This window comes from Schistocerca gregaria, chromosome 8 (genome assembly GCF_023897955.1).
Source record: "Schistocerca gregaria isolate iqSchGreg1 chromosome 8, iqSchGreg1.2, whole genome shotgun sequence".
In the NCBI taxonomy this organism is placed as follows: Eukaryota; Metazoa; Arthropoda; class Insecta; order Orthoptera; family Acrididae; genus Schistocerca; species Schistocerca gregaria.
The window spans coordinates 354,155,553-354,173,729 of record NC_064927.1 but is presented as its reverse complement, the minus strand read 5'-3'; the positions used below and the strand labels follow the sequence as shown (position 1 = coordinate 354,173,729).

Here is an 18,177-nt window from a genome sequence, read left to right as displayed (position 1 = left end):
TGCGCATGCAAAGACCATGGCCCATTTCCCTGGCAGGGTGCTCTGGATGTGGCTGTCCTCATATGCAATGACATTACAGTCCATTCCCTTGATTCCTGAACTTTTCTAGTGAGCCAGTGCATAAATTAGTGAGCCATAACATTAATGTGTCAGTAACACCTATAGATGACAAGCAGTTGACTAATGGAAATATCACACAGTATACACAACCTTATCCAGAACAACAACCCATGAAACATTCAGGCAGGCTCTTAATACTTCAGTAACTTTGCTTTTTATGATTTATGGAGTACTGTGGATTAGTGAATGTAATAACTTATATGGACTTTACTCAAATGGTTTTATCACATTTCACACCCGATGAAAATAGAGGCAAAGTAAGTGGTATGTAAACAAATCATCACATACTGACCATGGCACCTTTTGTTCATCTACTGTAGCTGTATTGACATAATGGGATGTAGTATTATGGGTCGTTACTAACTCTAAACTCTCCACTTATTGGGCATGGGAGGAAAAGAGTGTTACCTGTTAGATGGGAAAACCCCAACAATCAAATATTTTATGGTATTAGTCAACATTCCTTCATTTAAAATAATGAGAACGGATGATGTGAGTCATTGCAATTGAAATCTGGAATGAAGAGCACAAAGATACAGATTGCATGATTAGTGTGTTTTCTTTTCACACAGGGATGAAGAGGAAGAGACTCCAGATAAGGAAGCTGTTGCATATTTCCTTGGAATATGTTTTGCTGCCACTTTGGGTGGGACTGGAACCCTCATTGGAACTGGAACAAATCTCATATTCAAAGGAATATTTGCAAGGTTAGTATCACATATATATTTTGCAAAAATGCTTTAAATGGTTGTATATTTTCAAATGAGAAGTATATGATGTAATACATTTAATATTAAAAGAAACCTTATGCGAAAGGACAGCTGTATAAAAGTAGAATCAATACAATCTTTATTCCTGTCAGTGAGCTCCATCATTATTTTTACTTTAATAGGCACAAAATCTATGGTCTGCAATGACAAATAGCGACTGCTGTTGAAACTGAAATAATTCTTGAATGCAGAAAAGTACTGAGAAGGCATATTGCTGATAATACATTAATTGGTAATACTATGTGAATGATATACTGCATACTGTATAATCTAAGTGACAACTAAACATACAATATTCAGTGAACAAAAGACATGTATGTTTGGAAAGCATAATAACAAATAGACTTTAGTTCCTCATCACCATAAAATGAAGTAGAATTCCTTCAATTTTAGTTCCTCAGTGCATTCTGGCTAGCAGAAAGTCAAATGATTAGCAGCAGTCTGCTTAGTCTAAGGAACAATATCAGTCTGCTATTTTCAGTGAGTGTCTGATGATCTCCCCATCTCCCCCATCAGATGTATAAAATCATGTGTAACCTGTATGTTATCAGATATCTCCAGGTGCTGAAGTGCAGGGAAAATAGTATTTAGGAATGAAATGTGGAATATATGAGCAGGAACATCTCTACGGCTGTTTTTATGAAAGGCATTAGGCTGGTTTTCTTGTAAACTATTGAATTGCAGTAGAAGCCTGGTACACCACAGTTCAATATACGATGGACTTGGATATAACATGGTATGAAGTATGTCCCCCGAAACAAATATCATTTGTGAATTGTTCTGCAGTACAATTTATTTCTGCAACCTCCATGATCTCTAAGCAAATACCAGAATAGATGGATGCAATTAAAATCAACCTTTGGTTTGTCTTATCCACATATTGAGATTGTTGCTGGAACAGAAGCTTTGAATACACATCTCATTGTTAACATTGTGGCACACCATATAGCGGAGATAAGCAGATAATCACAACAAAAAGATTTTCACAATTAATGCTTTTGGCCATTGGCCTTCGTCAACAATAAACACACACACACACACACACACACACACACACACACACACACACACACACACATATTCAAACAATTGCAACTCACATGTATGCCTGCAGTCTCAGGCAACTGAGTTGGTTAACATTGTGACACAGTCAACAAGGTGACTACAGAACATGCATGGCAATAATCAAAATCAGCACAACCATCATGTGGATCATAAATTATTCATTGTCTGGATTTTGTGTGCTTGTTATTATGTCACAGGAATGATAGATTAAAAATTATTCATTACGTAAAGAATGCTAAAACTAAGGCAAGTTTATCAAGTGAGTGTGGTGTACCTGAAAGAACAATCAGGGGATAGATGAAAGAAGAGAATAAACTTACAAGTTTTGTAAACACAGTTGGAAGTGGTGTGGGAATGGACAGAAAAAGGACTAAGCTAGGAAAAGACAGTGAACTTGATGAATGCATTTGTAAGTGGTTTTTAATGTGAAAAGAAGTGAAGGTGTTTCACTTTACAGGCCAATTATTAAACTCCAAGCTCAAAAATTCCACTTTGATTTACATGGCAACAAATATTTTGTAGCTTATGATGGATAGTTCTCAAGATGGAAATGTCATTGTGGAATTTTCCAAATGATCATTGAAGGAGAAGCAACAATGAATCTGCTTCACAGTTTCCTGAAATTCTTCACAAAATAATGGTGTATGAAAATTTAAATGATCTTCAAGTGTATAATTGTGATAAAACAGAGCTTTATTATCAGTTTCTTCTAACCAGAACTCTTGATACAAAAATGAGCAGATAAAATAGGTTTGAAAATGAATAAATTGCACAGCCATCTCTTTGTACAGGTAAAAGTAAAAGCTCAAAATGTTTCAAGCTTGTAAAAACATCGTCATTATAATTCACTTGCAGGCATTCAAAGAATGCTTGGACAACATGACATTTTCACCAGTTAGTTTCAAGAAGAGTTTGTTCAATCAGTGATGAAGCACCGGTGATCTCTATCTGTGTAAAGCTCTATTAGTACTTGATCACTGCCCAGCTCATACATCTGTTGAATACAGTGTTCATTCTTGTCAAAAAAAAAAAAGACATGACAGCATTAATTTGGCCACTGGATCAAAGCATCATATGAGCATTTAAGGCTTATTGTTACCATGAACTGCTCACTTCATTAGTAAATTCAGATGAGGGAATGGAAGTGTTCTTGAAATCTGTAATTATGAATTGCTGGAACAAGTGTTCTATTGAAAAAAAATGCTACAGAAGAACTCTACAGTGACATAGATTTCAACAGCAGTGACAACAATCTGAATGTAATATTCTGCAATGCAACATTGATACTGAAGACTTGAACCATTGGGTAATAATCGAAATCAAAGAACTGTTTTTGAAGATGTCAATGACATTATTGATGATGTTCAAAATGATAGTGAACCACTCAAGGATGAGGATTATGAAGTTGAAGAAGAAATATGGATGATGTTCTCAGAAAGTATAGATGATGTTCTCAGAACATGTGGAATATTGGATAATATAAATAATGTATGTGAATGGAGTGTCAAACTGAACCAAACTAAACTGAATTGTAGCACCAGATGAGCATAAAACAATACACACTAAAGAAACTGCCTGAAATGACCCACCAACGAGAGCTAACTGACTTCTTTAGTAGAATAATTACATACTGTAGCTTGCAGGCAATTCCGTAAATTTTTATACTGTATTTGATAGTGTACTTCAATCACTGTATTTAAATTCATGTTATTATTTAGTCAGCATTTGAGTGAAGTTTGTCTAATTGCTGTACCCAATAATTTTCTGAAATGTTTTACTTCTAATGTTCCTTAAATTTAAATGCAGTATAGTACAGTATGCATAGTATTACATTTTGTTATTTACTGTAGAGAAGAAATGTTAAGTTGCAGACAGGCACAATTTAAAGCCACTTTTATAAGCTTTCAGCTACAGCCTTCATCAGCAAAAGAGAAGTATCCTGCACACTCATTTAATACAGGGTGCCTAGGTAGCTGTTTTCTCAGATTGCTAGCAAACAGTTCAAGCAAATCATATTAATGGAGTATATTACAGTAAGTTAAATTGACAACACTTAACTTTGTGTATTCACAGAGTTGTATTGCAAGAAAATGGTGAAATGGAAATAATCAATGTCCTTAGCTATATACAATTTCAATGCAAGCAAAACGATTCAGTTCATAAGTCACTGCGATAGTGTTGGTGTGACAGCTGTCTTCCACTCTGGCCCTGGCTAGGTGGCGTGGTGCTTATATTCTCCTCATATAGATGCGGCTCCAGTTGTGGTGTCATGCTAGTCAGCATACTATTGGCTGATGTCTCACAGCCCTCTCTGCTCTTGCGTTCTTGATCTTTGTGCTGGTTCTTGTTGTTATGCTGAAACAGAGAAACACACACCATTCAGACTCACAAGCAAGCACACCTCACGCACACATGACTGCCAATTTTGGTGTGCTTGGACTGCAGTGAAACTATCACATGGGATGCGAGTAGCAATCTGGATGTGGCAGAGAAGAGAAAAGAATAGAAGTGTGAGTGGGGGAGGGAGATGAACACTATCTGGTGGAGTGTGCAGGGGGCTAGAATGCCAACAGGTGCAGCATCAGGAAGTTGTGCGGCAGAGAGGTGGTGAAAAAAAGAGTGAAAAAGGAGAGGAGTGGGCAAGATGGGTGGATGTATTGTCAGGCAGCAGCAAACAAAGAGGGTGAGAGAAGAGAATGGGAAGGAAGTGGTAGAACAGGGGTGGGGGGTGAGGGGGTGGGGAAGGATGAAACCTGTTTGGGGGAGGATGTGGGGCAGTGTGTTACCATAGGTTGTGGCTTGGATAATTATGAGGCTGGAAAATGTATTATAAGGATAACTACCATCTGTGCAGTTCAGAAAGGCTGGTGGTGGAGGGGAGGATACGGATGGCTTGGTTAATGAAGCAGCCACTGGAATCAAGGATGCTGTGTTCAGCTACATGTTGTGCCACAGGGTGATCTACTTTGCTCTTGGCTGAAGTTTGGTGGTGGCCATTCATCCTCGTGGACAGCTGGATGGTAGAAATACCAATATAAAAAGCTGTGTGATGATTGCAGCAGGGCTTGTAAATGAAATGGCTGCTTTCACAAGTGGCCTGGCCTCTGATGGATTAGAATAAACATGTTACAGGACAGGAATAGAAAGTGCTGGGAGAGTGGATTAGGTGAGTCTTGCATCTGGTTCTTCTACAGGGATATGATCCTTGTTGCATGGGTTAGATTGGGAGTGACATAGAGATTGACTAGGATGTTGTGGAGGTGGGGTGGGTCATGGAACATCACTTTAGGAGATGTGGAAAGGATCTAAGGTATGATGTTCCTCATTTCAGGGCATGGTGAAGGATGTAGTTCAGTTGTTCCAGTCCAGGGTGGTACTGGGTGATGAAGGGGGCACTCCTTTGTGCTGATTCTTGGGGGTGGTGGGAAGATTGGGGGTGTGAGGGGAAATGACACAAGAGATCTTTTTGTGGACTCGGTGTCTGTTGTGAAGGCCTTGGTGAGAGACACAGCATACTGAACAAGGGAGTTCTTGTCACAGCAAATAAACCATCCCCGCACTGGCCGGGTTGTATGGCAGGGATTTTTTGATGTGAAAGTGATGGCAGCTGTGAACAAGCAGGTTCTTGGTTCAAATGGCTCTGAGCACTATGGGACTTAATATCTGAGGTCATCAGTCCCCTAGAACTTAGAACTACTTAAACCTAACTAATGAAACGACATTACACACATCCATGCCCAAGGCAGGATTCCAACCTGCAACCATAGCTGTCGCAGTTCCACACTGAAGTGCCTAGAACCGCTCAGCCACACCGGCCGGCAAGCAGGTTCTGTTGGTGGCTGGTGGGTTTAATGTGGACAGTGGTATGGATGGAGCCATCAGAGAGGAAGAGGTCAATGTCTAGGAGGGTGGCACAATGTGTTGAGGAGGACCAGGCGAAGGGGATGGGAGAGAAGGTGTTGAGGTTGTGAAGAAATGAAGGGTGTCTAGGCCATAAGTCCAGATCATGAAGATGTCATCAATAAATCCTGAACCAGACTAGTGATTTGTCATTTTAGAAGGCTAGGAAGGTCTCCTCTAGGTGACCCACAAACAGATTGACATAGCAGGGTTCAATTCAGATGCCCACAGCTGTTCTGAGAATTTGTTTGTATACTGTTTTAACCTGTTGTAACCATTGACCAAAATGGTTGTGGAGTGGCCAAGAAAGTGCGGCAGGACCAAACAGAGAGTGGCCCATGAACAAACAAATGAATGGAAAGGATGGACATGAAACGACGACAGACAGTGGAGAGTAACCTTATGATGACAACATGCAAGAAGCAATGGAGTGACAGAGACAACCAAACTAAGCCACGACGTCCACTAGTAATAACAACAAAGAATGGCAAACATGCTGTCTGTTGTCGAGGCGATGTGTCAAGACTCACACAATGATTAGACGTGCTGGCTGAGTGAGAAGTAGGCACTTAAATACTCTATTGGGGTCGCCGCTATTGGCCGCTGGAACCACGTGTTCCATTGTGGCGCCCTCACACTAAATTCGGGTCAGGATGCGCGCGCCGCCACAGCTTAGGGCACGTTGGTGCAGAGACCTCTAAGGGTCTTTGATGTCCATGGCATCTTGCAGGGATTCAAATTCTGTGGCATGCGGTACTAGATATACCTTCCCTTCAAAGGAGAAATAGTAGTGGGTGAGGATAAAATTAGTAAGGTGTGTAAGGAACAAGGTAGTCAGGTAGTGGGGTTTGGAGTCTGAAGGATGTTGGAAAAAGTAGTGTTCAATAGCAATAGAACCATGGGCATGTGGTATATTGGTCTATAGGGAGGTCGTGTCAACAGTGATGAGTAAGGATCCAGGGGGTAAAGGGATGGGGATGGGGGAGATTAAGAAACGAAGTGGTTAATGTCTTTTGACATGGGGGCTAGATCATGGGCAGTTAGTTGGAGGTTTTGGTCAATGAGGGCTGAAATTCTGTCAATGGAAGCACAATAGCCAGTCATAGTATGGCATTCAGATTGCTGGGTTTGTGGATTTTTGGGGAGCATGTAGAAGTTGGGCATGTGGGGTGTCATACAATTGAGAAGGGAAATGGATTCAGGGGAGGTTCTGGGAAGGGCGTAAGGCTTTAAGCAGGGATTGGAGGTTGTGTTGGACTTCTGGGACTGAATCTCGCTGGCAGAATTTATAGAAGGAGGAGTCAGATAATTGTTGGAGATCTTCTGCCAGGTAGTCACTGGGATTCACAACAGTGGTCGAACCTTTGTCTGCAGGTAGGATGGTTAGGTCAGGATTTGTTTTGAGGTTGTGTATGGCTATTCTTTCTTCTACTGAAAGGTTGGTGTTCTGAGGAAGGGACTTGAGGAAGGATGATGAAGTGAAGTTGGAGGTAAGGAATTCCTCGAAGGTGACCAGCAAGTGGTTGGGGGGGGGGGGGGGGGTCAGGATTACGGTGGGTTTTGGTTGGAGGGATTGGCAGGCACAGAAGTGCTTCCATTGCTGGGATCAAGAGATGAAGAGCAGAGGTCTTTTACAAGTCCAGTATAGTTAAAATTCAGGTGCAGGACTAAAAATGAGGCCTTTGGATAGGACTGAAACTTCTATGGAGCTGAGGGTTTTGGTGGAAAGGTTAACAACTGTGTTATGGGAATGTTTTGATTCTATATTTGGGGGAAAGTAAGTAGGGAGTTTTGCAAGATGTGGCAAGTTGAAAAGGTGAATGTGGGCAGGGTTTAGGAACTATGAGAGATAGACAAGGAGGAACATTGTGGATCGGTTAGAGGTTGGGTAGTGTTGCCCCGAGGCAGCAATACGATGTCAGCAAATTGGATAACTTACGGAGGTGGTATTTGGAGTGCCCCTACAAGTGCTGAGAGCTGTGATGTATGGAGTTGGGATTGCACCAGTAATAGTATCTTGTGAAGGGAGCAGTGGCAGTTCTTTGATGCCTGTGCAATGAACATGTGTTTCTGCAGTACCAGGTTTGTGATGCCCACAGACTGGCAGAATCTGTAAAGGGCAAGGTCATTGTGAAAGGACAGGTGGATCCAGAAAAAGGAATCTTTATGGTTAGGCCATTTGGGGGATTTCCATGTTTTTTGCAGCATATGAAAAATAGGATGTGGGGCTGGGTTTTAGCTAGGGAAAGGGATATTTTTCTGAACTGGGCAGAAAGATGTAGCAGGGATCCACTGTGGCTGGAATGGTGGAAAGGAAATGGGAATGGTGCAGAAATGGGCAAAATAGTTGTTGATGGTTGTGAAAGAAGCTGGATAAGAGAAAAGATGCTTAAAAAATATGTAAAGGCACGCACAGATATGCAAAAATATGCAAAGATTTGTAAAAATACACACAAATACAAAAAATACATGAAAATGTGTAAAACAATATAAAAGTATGCACAGATACATTGAAAATGTACAGAAATGTGAGAGACAAGGATGATGAGTGTGTGTGTGTGTGTGTGTGTGTGTGTGTGTGTGTGTGTGTGTGTTGTAGTAAAGGGAAGAGAAGGATGAAGTGAGATCAAAAGGAATAAATTTAGTTATAACTATCAGGAGAAAAGAATCTGGAGCTCAGATGCAGCACCAACAATTTGTGTGGGCGTGAAGCCTGTTCTGTGTGTGCTAAATTGCAGCCTGACACAATTAAAGGACTCTTGCATAAAGCTTTTGGCCATAGCCTTCATCAGCAAAAGAGAAACACACATCATTCATACACACAAAATACTACATCTCATGCGCATATGACTGGCAACAATAGCAGCTCAAATCGGAATGCGACCACCATGTGGGATGCAAGCAGCAAGATGGAGAGGGTAGGGAATTTTAATTTGACCTGTCTGCAACTTAATGTTTTCCTGTGTAAACTGTATCACAGTAATGTATGTAAAATAATGGAAAACTTTTGAATTGTATGTGAAAAATGTTTCCTTGTAAGGCTGTATCTTGACATGTTTCTTGTTCAACGATCAGGTGATCTGAAAACTGTCTGTAATGATATGTGTAAATCACATTTCACAGTTTTAATCCTTTGATTGCTATAGTGTGCTCTCTGCATTCTGTGCTGAGTGCTGCTTTGTTTTTGCTGTACTACTGGCCTAATGCAACAATCTATGCTGAGAGATAGCATTCCAGCTGCTATGAAATACTTGTCATCTTCTAAGAAAAATATTCAGAGAAAATTTAAGTTTTTTCATGTCTTACCCTCTGATATCTTTGCTCATTATTCATCATAGTTACTGTGCTACATCAAATTAAGTAAAGCATTTCATGAAATTTTAAAGACTTTGCAGAGGTAAAAACATTCTGCGTAGACTTTGTGTGTGATTGATTTTAGCTCATACATTGTTGTGAATGAAATGTAGATAAGATATAAAAATCTTCTTTCAACTTGAGAGCAGTATGATATCTCATTTCATTCTTGAGATATTGATTTTCCCATCTGGTGGACAGTCGTGCAAGTGCTGAATTCCATCCCTGCATATTGGGAAACATGTGTTCATAACAATCATCACATTTCATAAACAGATCAAGATACTGAAATGAGGCTTTTTTGCAAATGATAACATGCATAGTGGCATGTGTATTGTATGATAAATACTCCGAACTTTTTTATTCTCTACTGTATAGAAGTAACTCATCTGCAGCATTGAGATGATCAGCAGAATGAGGTGCATAAACATCTCAATATCACTTCAGGAATACAGATAGGCAGCATTTAAACATGTCCTCAGTGCTTGGGGATTGGTGGAGCGTCATGAGTTAGTGTTTCCACAGTAATAAAGGGTTAATAGCATGGCAAAAATGCCAAAATAGTTATATACACTTATAAATACACTTTTAGTGGTTGGTTATGTGAAAATTGTCACAGCTGTTGTTCAACAAAAAGGAAATTCCTTTTCAATACTATCAAATATTTCTATTGCTCACCAGATTAGAAGTGTAACAATACCAACATATTCACAAAACAGCCTGTAAGTATTTGACAAGCCTGAAGGCATTAAAAAGGAAGGAAGTAACAATATACAAATGTAAATTTAAAAAAAGAAATAAACAAAAAAGCATGTGAGAAAAAGACGTGAGGAACAGGTAAGGACTGTAAATATGACAAAGAAAATTAAAAGGGAAAATATTATATTCCTAAATATATCATACACTTCAAGTAAAATGAGATAAGACAAGAGAGAGTGGCGAAGGAAAGAAACCAAGAATGGAAACCTTATCACAAATAGGACTAAGTGGATGATTAAAGCAAAACAAAGTATGTATTGGAAAGGTAGTTCTCATTTGCAGAGTTTGGAAGCATGAGTGTTAGTTTAAAGAGTGTCCTACACGTTTTTTACCATCTACTGGTTTAAACCATCATTTTGTTCATCCATTTCCTTCCTCTTTTTCTGGATGAAGTAATTCTCAGGTCTGTTTCATGTCTTGAACATATCAATTTACTGTTACTTGATAAACAATTGGTCATAAAGAAAGGTAACATGTTGGATCAACTTAATTTAATACACTGTAATAATATCTTGGCAATATCTTGCTGTGCAATAAGTAAACTAAACATTGCTATAGTTTCATTGTGATGTTAACAGTGCATTTCCCAATGGTGAAAACATAACCTTTGCTGGTTGGATGATGTTTTGTGTTCCACTAATGCTGCTATGCACACTGGCTGGCTGGCTGTGGCTCATGATACTTTACATGGGGCTTTTTAGGTAAGTATAAATAAGTGTTATTGTTAGCATCATGGCTTTGTGGACTTTATATCTTAAATTCTATTCTAGCGATGAACATACCAAGTAAGAATGCTATTTGGTTTCAGCCCTGAAATAATAAAGATTTGTTACAGAGCTATGGCACTTTTACAAACAAAATTCTCTCTTGTTATTCTGCTATCGTCACATATTCTACTGTGAAGTCTGTTACAATTTTCTCTTCTTGTGAATGGTTCTCACCTTTCTATTTTTTTTGTGGTCATGTCATTTATGTTCATTTTTAGACTAATATGTAGTGATTGTTTAAGGAATTCAACTGAGGTCCATTTTATCTACATGATTATTCTCTTTGTTCAATAGTGCTGTTCATGATATCATATATACAATATGTAATTCTGTCTTTATTTCTACGTTTATTTTATTTTTAATGCAAATATTTTAGGTTAGATCTAATCATAACTGTTATGAATATCATCTGAAATACTCACCCATTCATTGCATTCATTCATTCGTTCATAGATCCCATCAACAAGGATAACCTTAAATGAAGTGGAAAGAGTCAACTGATACATTAACAAAGTACAAAGAAATAATAGAAACTTAATATGTGTATTTTATTAACAGTACACTATGACTATACTTTTTAGTGCTATTCAGACTTACACTATCTAAGTTTAATTGAGTAAATTAGAAAGAATGAGGCCATTCTGAAAAAAGCTTCTGCTTTCTGAGGTTTAGTTATTTGTGTTTTTCATATTCTGTCTGTTCCTTTCATTCTCTGAAATACATCTCAATAATGCCTTGTCTGCTGTCAGTTATCTTTCTTTATTGTTTGCACAGATAATGACTTAACTTCCATAAACTGTTGTACAAATAGCCACGGTTCCATGAAATTTCATCATACTCTCTCCTTTTCTTTTCTTTTTTCAAATTCCGGAAAACTGTGCAGCTAACTCAATTGAATTTTTCTATTTTGTATCTAATGTGGATTTTATCTTAGAGATTCATGTGATATTCCTTTAGGTTTCACAGACAAAATAGTATGATTTCAGAAGAGAATCTGTGGTGATTGTATCTTTGTAAGGATTTTTCAATGTCAGTGGTTATTACTTGGCCATTGGCAAATGAAATAAACATTACACATAGTGAGGCATCTGAGACAGGCCACCCAAAATATATGCAGAGATGCAGTTTTTGCCAAGCTATAGTTGGCAACTTGGTAAATTTCCTGATGTTCACAAGTAATTTTTATTGATTATAGTTCCCAAATTACAACACCAGCTATATTTTTTTTCTAAGTGAGCTACATACCTTTTCTGTGGCATTTGAAAGAAGGGTTTAAGAGAACTTGATGGCATAACACATGTGGGACTTCATCAAATAGTATCGATATAACACCACCACAAACCACTGTCCTACCATCAGGAGAAGAGATTCCACAAATGTCTGCCCTGTTATACCAAATGTAAGCAAACATTGGACTCAGGTTTAGTTCTTGTGTTTACCTGTGTGCTTTAATCAGTCTGTGTTGTGCTGTTGTAGCAATCAGATAACTTGCTTGTAAAGCTATTGAAACATCCACACTGTATATGACAGTCAAAAAAGGATCATTTGTGGCAAATGTCAACAAACTATTATAGTAGTGGTGCAGCTAGATTAGATTAGATTAGATTAGATTAGATTAGATTAATACTTGTTCCATAGATCATGAATACGACACTTCGTAATGATGTGGAACGTGTCAGGTTAATAAAAGATGTCTGTACAAGAAATTACATTACACAAAATATTGCATGACAGTAATGATTAAGGTTTTTTTTTTTTTTTTTTTTTTTTTTTTTTTTTTTTTTTTTTTTTTTTTTTTTACTTTATATCTAAAAATTCAGCCAATGAGTAGAAGGAGTTGTCATCTAGAAATTCTTTTAATTTATTTTTAAATGTTAGTTGGCTATCTGTCAGGCTTTTGATGCTGTTTGGTAGGTGCCCAAAGACTTTTGTGGCAGCATATTTTACCCCTTTCTGTGCCAAAGTCAGATTTAACCCTGCATAGTGAAGATCATCCTTTCTCCTGGTGTTATAGGTATGCACACTGCTATTACTTTTGAATTGGGTTGGATTATTATCAACAAATTTCATAAGGGAATATATATACTGTGAGGTTACTGTGAGGATCCCTAGATCCTTAAATAGATGTCTGCAGGATGACCGTGGGTGGGCTCCAGCAATTATTCTGATTACACGTTTTTGTGCAATGAATACTTTTCTACTCAACGATGAATTACCCCAGAATATGATGCCATACGAAAGCAGTGAATGAAAGTAGGCATAGTAAGCTAATTTACTGAGATTCTTATCACCAAAATTTGCAATAACCCTAATAGCATACGTAGCTGAACTCAGACGTTTCAGCAGACCATCAATGTGTTGCTTCCAGTTTAACCTCTCATCAATGGACACACCTAAAAATTTTGAAAATTCTACCTTAGCTACAGACTTCTGTTCAAATTCTATATTTATTACTGGAGTTTTGCCATTTACTGTACGGAACTGTATATACTGTGTTTTATCAAAATTTAAAGAGAGTCCGTTTGCTGAGAACCACTTAATAATTTTGTGAAAAACATCATTTACAATTACATCACTTAGTTCTTGGTTTTTGGATGTTATTACTATACTTGTAAAAGAGTGTCCAGATCATGCCCAGCATTCATGATCAGTCTTTGCATACATTATAAAATAAAGTTCTAGAAACTGCAGGTGTGAAGAATAAATTATTCCAAGGAAAAAGAAGAGCAACTGATGAAAGAAATGAAACTAATATTTTAGTGACAGTAAAATGCAACACACATGTCACTGAGAGGTATCTCAGAAATACAAGAGGGATCAAGCAAATGAGCAGTCAGCAAACACTACATACCATTCATTTCATGCTCTTCATATTTCATTGCATCTACAGCTTCATAGCTATGACTCCCAAAATTGGTTAAATTCCTATAAATGTCACTACACAAAGAGAAAAATGATGTGGCATATCTATGCAACATTTTGTTTAAGGAAGAAGCTTGGTTTGCAAAGTATAAGCCAGTCAGTCTTTACAATATGCACTAAAATGTCAGCTGAAAATCGATGCTGACTCAAAGGAGTGGATAAAAACAATGTCCTGGATCTGTCAACATCTGGTTCTTGTTTTTGAAGATCCACATCATTGATCCCAGTTTTATTGATGGGAATCTAAATACACTCTAATATCTTGAGTCTCGAAGATATGCTGCTGTCACAGTTTTGGGACCTATTCCATTGAACATAAGGCAATCAGTGTGGTAACAACACAATAAATCTCCTTCCATTCCAGACACTACTGATGGGCCTCTTAAGAGAACATTTGGAGAGCATTTGAATGACCATTTACGAAACGTAAAATCGTCAGCACATGCGTGAAACTTAACTCTTACATACTTTTATCTGTGGTGGAAATTAGAATGATGTCAATTAGAAAACACTGAAGAATCCCAAAGTCATGAAATGCCTTATACAAGGTGAATATGACTCTGAACAACCAGGAGATCCAGGAAAAACCTGGGAATATTTCATCCAGGAAAAAAACCAAGAAAAATCCAGGAATTTTTCAGAATTCTGGGAATTTTTCATTGTTTTACTGTCCAGTTACATTTTTGTAATTTTGGCTGGTAAGAACCGATACTCTAACAAAGGATGTTACTGTATCCAGCTACTGCAGAATAATACTGCAGCAATAAAACATGAACGAGAGGGGGGGGGGGGGGTAACTCTTCAGTTGCAAAGAAAAACAACCACATACAAAAACAAAACACAGCACTCATACAAGCGTCTGCCAACAGCAAAATGTATCAAATACATTTGGAAGACTGTGCAATGCTTCTAACAACATATTGCTTCCGATGAGTGTACGTCACAACTTTTTAAATTAGATTAGTTCGAGCAGTTGCGAACAGGCTCATGCGCATGTGCAATTGAGTCGCGCATGAGTAGTACCTTCTCCCACTTCTGGCTACAGAAGTGTGGCTGTTATACACTCCTGGAAATTGAAATAAGAACACCGTGAATTCATTGTCCCAGGAAGGGGAAACTTTATTGACACATTCCTGGGCTCAGATACATCACATGATCACACTGACAGAACCACAGGCACATAGACACAGGCAACAGAGCATGCACAGTGTCGGCACTAGTACAGTGTATATCCACCTTTCGCAGCAATGCAGGCTGCTATTCTCCCATGGAGACGATCGTAGAGATGCTGGATGTAGTCCTGTGGAACAGCTTGCCATGCCATTTCCACCTGGCACCTCAGTTGGACCAGCGTTCGTGCTGGACGTACAGACCGCGTGAGACGACGCTTCATCCAGTCCCAAACATGCTCAATGGGGGACAGATCCGGAGATCTTGCTGGCCAGGGTAGTTGACTTACACCTTCTAGAGCACGTTGGGTGGCACGGGATACATGCGGATGTGCATTGTCCTGTTGCCGGTCTAGGAATGGTAGAACGATGGGTTCGATGACGGTTTGGATGTACCGTGCACTATTCAATGTCCCCTCAATGATCACCAGAGGTGTACTGCCAGTGTAGGAGATCGCTCCCCACACCATGATGCCGGGTGTTGTCCCTGTGTGCCTCGGTCGTATGCAGTCCTGTTTGTGGTGCTCACCTGCACGGCGCCAAACACGCATACGACCATCATTGACACCAAGGCAGAAGCGACTCTCATCGCTGAAGTCGACACGTCTCCATTCGTCCCTCCATTCACGCCTGTCGCGACACCACTAGAGGCGGGCTGCACGATGTTGGGGCGTGAGCGGAATCCAGGGTGTCTGCCTCGGGTGGCAATTTCAGTTGCTCAGCAGCCTTGTTGAAATAATTTATAATGGAAGACCCAAGAAGTTCTTTTAATTATCTTAGAATGTCACCAGAAGTGTTCACATTTCTTCTAAATTGAGTTAGTTATGTGTTAAGAAAAGATACTGTAATGATGAAGAAAAATTTCCAATTTCCACAAACACCTAAGCAAAGCATAGATATCCTAAAAGTGAACAGTGTTCTCTGTGCCCCACTTTATGTTTCAGTTTGTCCACACACTATGAACCCACGTAACCTCAAAACTCTTGAAATAGTGTCACCAAAGTTGGGACACACCGAAAGCGTTTAGTTTCACCAACGAGTTGGACAAATGCACGGCGCACATGCACAGCCACTGGTAGTGCAGTTGCCTGCAACCTTGTGTCATTGTGTAAACTAGGCTTTACTTTCCAAGCAAATTTGCTTTTATGCAAGAAGAACTATGCGTGAGTATGTACGATGATTTTCTTAAATCACAGAGCGTTGACTCTCATTTAAATATCAACTCTTCGAGGACAAGCCATTTAGAAGAATTTTGAGCCCAGATCAGACATTCATGTCATTATTAAACATTTTACAGGCATATTTGTGTGATGTACAAAACACGCACTACTTAACAGTGATGTTGTTATTGGCTGGCTACATCATGTGTCCTATACTGCGAATATCCTCTGTCATTGGCTGGAGAGATAACATGACACGAGCTGTGACTGGCTTACAAAAGCACATAACAATCTCAATTTCAGTGCTTTGGAAAGTGACATGTGGTGTTTGGTGGAATTCGCATTTATACTTTCATAATACGAAAATATGTAGCGTACATGTTGCTGCACACAAAGATCTTTCCAAAACACGTTTTTTTCCCCCTGAGTTTCATTTCCTAATGCGCCAAGAAATTCTACGCTGGTGTATAAAACCAGAGACATTCAAAGGAGTGATAACGCTTACAGTTCCAAGGGAAAGTGTACTGTCACTTAACGTAGAAAAAGTGTATTTTACCTGGCAGAAAATGTATTTTTAACTGGGAAGTCCAGGAAAAACCTGGGAATTTTTTTCCTTGTCCACATATACACCCTGCTTATAACATGGGCCTGTGCTGCCGTTAACTCCAGATGAAATTAAACTGGCTGTATTGTTTCTCCAGAATTGCATGTAGCAATGCTCAGGGTCAACATTCTGAGCACTTGATATAACAGCTGTGATAATAAACACACAAACATTACCTGTGTTGTGCGTCTACTTACATTTGGTATAATGGGGTAGGGGTATGTAGAACATCTCCTGATGGTGGGATAGTGGTTTGAGGTGCTGTTATCTTGAGGCAATACATGTTACACCATTGAAATTCTCTTAGAAGTGTATTTAAAAGGACACTTTCCAGATTGGAAAATTGTTGCATACAGAGCCCCAAGAGATTGAATTTTGGGATCAGCCCTGATTTTATTTCATATAAAAGATTTACCTCTAAATATAACATCCCATTCAGTCTTATTCACTAACACGTCTGTTCTCATTGACAGTGAGACCACAGAACAAATTCTCTAAACTGTCATTGACACCTTAAACAGTATAGAAAATTGGTTTTTTCTAGATGAATTAAAGGCAAATGTGACAAAGACCCAAATAATGCAGCTTAAAACCAAACAATCAAACTCAAACAACTTCCAAATCACCCATTAAAATCAGGAACTTAGGGAAGCAGAGGCTATAAGATTTCTGGGGATATTTTTAGGAAAAAGCTTGTTCTGGTCTTTTTGCATAAAAAGGAAACACCAAAATAAGGAAACACCAAAAACATAAAATGGTGGCAAGCTCAGGTAACAATGATGGAGGTGTATAGTGATCACACACCCTTCTCTCCAAAGTAGACAAATCATTCTGGTGCTCACAGAACAAGTCGTGGATGACATGAGCTACGTGAACAGGGGCCCTGTCGCCCTGTCATCTCGACACAGAGCATCACCATTGGGGAACAGAAACTCTACCATGAGATGTATCTGATCAGCCAAAATGGTCACATAATCTTTGGAAGTAATACAACATTGCAGAGTGAGCATGGGGCCACGGCACATCATTATATAGCTGCCCAAATCGTCACCAACCCTCCACCATATTTCACTCTTGGGATGTAAACTCAGCCAGCAGTCGAAATCAATATGAAACAAGACTCATCCAACCAAATGACTTTCTTCCATTACTCCGTAGTCCTGGTTTTATGGTTTTGGCACTATGTTTTTCTGTTACAGAAGTTTTCATCGCTGATGAGTGGTTTTGTAATTCCAGTTCACCCTGTAACTCCCTGCATAGAAGCTCCCTTCATGTTGTCTTGATTCAGGCATGGTTAGCAAGTGTGACATTCAGTTCTGCAATGACTTTTGCAGCTGTCACCCTCTTATTTTCTGTCACAGTCCTCTTCAGTGCCTGTCTGTCACAATCACTCAACATACACTATCATCTGCATTGCTATGTAGTGCATACTGTTTTTCTACTTTCACTGCATACAGTGTAAATTTTCGATACAGTGCCTCTTGAAACACCAAGCACTTTGGCTAACTTGGTTATGAAAGCACGCACCATGAGGACCAACAGTTGTCCACATTTGACTTCACTTAGCTCCAACATAATGTACTCAAA

General features: G+C 39.1%; 1 protein-coding gene across 2 annotated transcripts in view; it reads left to right on the top strand.

Annotated features, from left to right (window-relative positions):
• Positions 1-18,177, top strand: part of LOC126284841 (protein I'm not dead yet-like) — a 235,286-nt gene that overhangs the window by 176,691 nt on the left and 40,418 nt on the right. For both annotated transcript variants that reach the window (XM_049984068.1, XM_049984067.1), the window contains exons 6-7: positions 693-827; positions 10,547-10,669. In XM_049984068.1, coding sequence (XP_049840025.1) covers positions 693-827; positions 10,547-10,669 — 258 coding nt within the window. The remainder of the gene's footprint in view (positions 1-692; positions 828-10,546; positions 10,670-18,177) is intronic.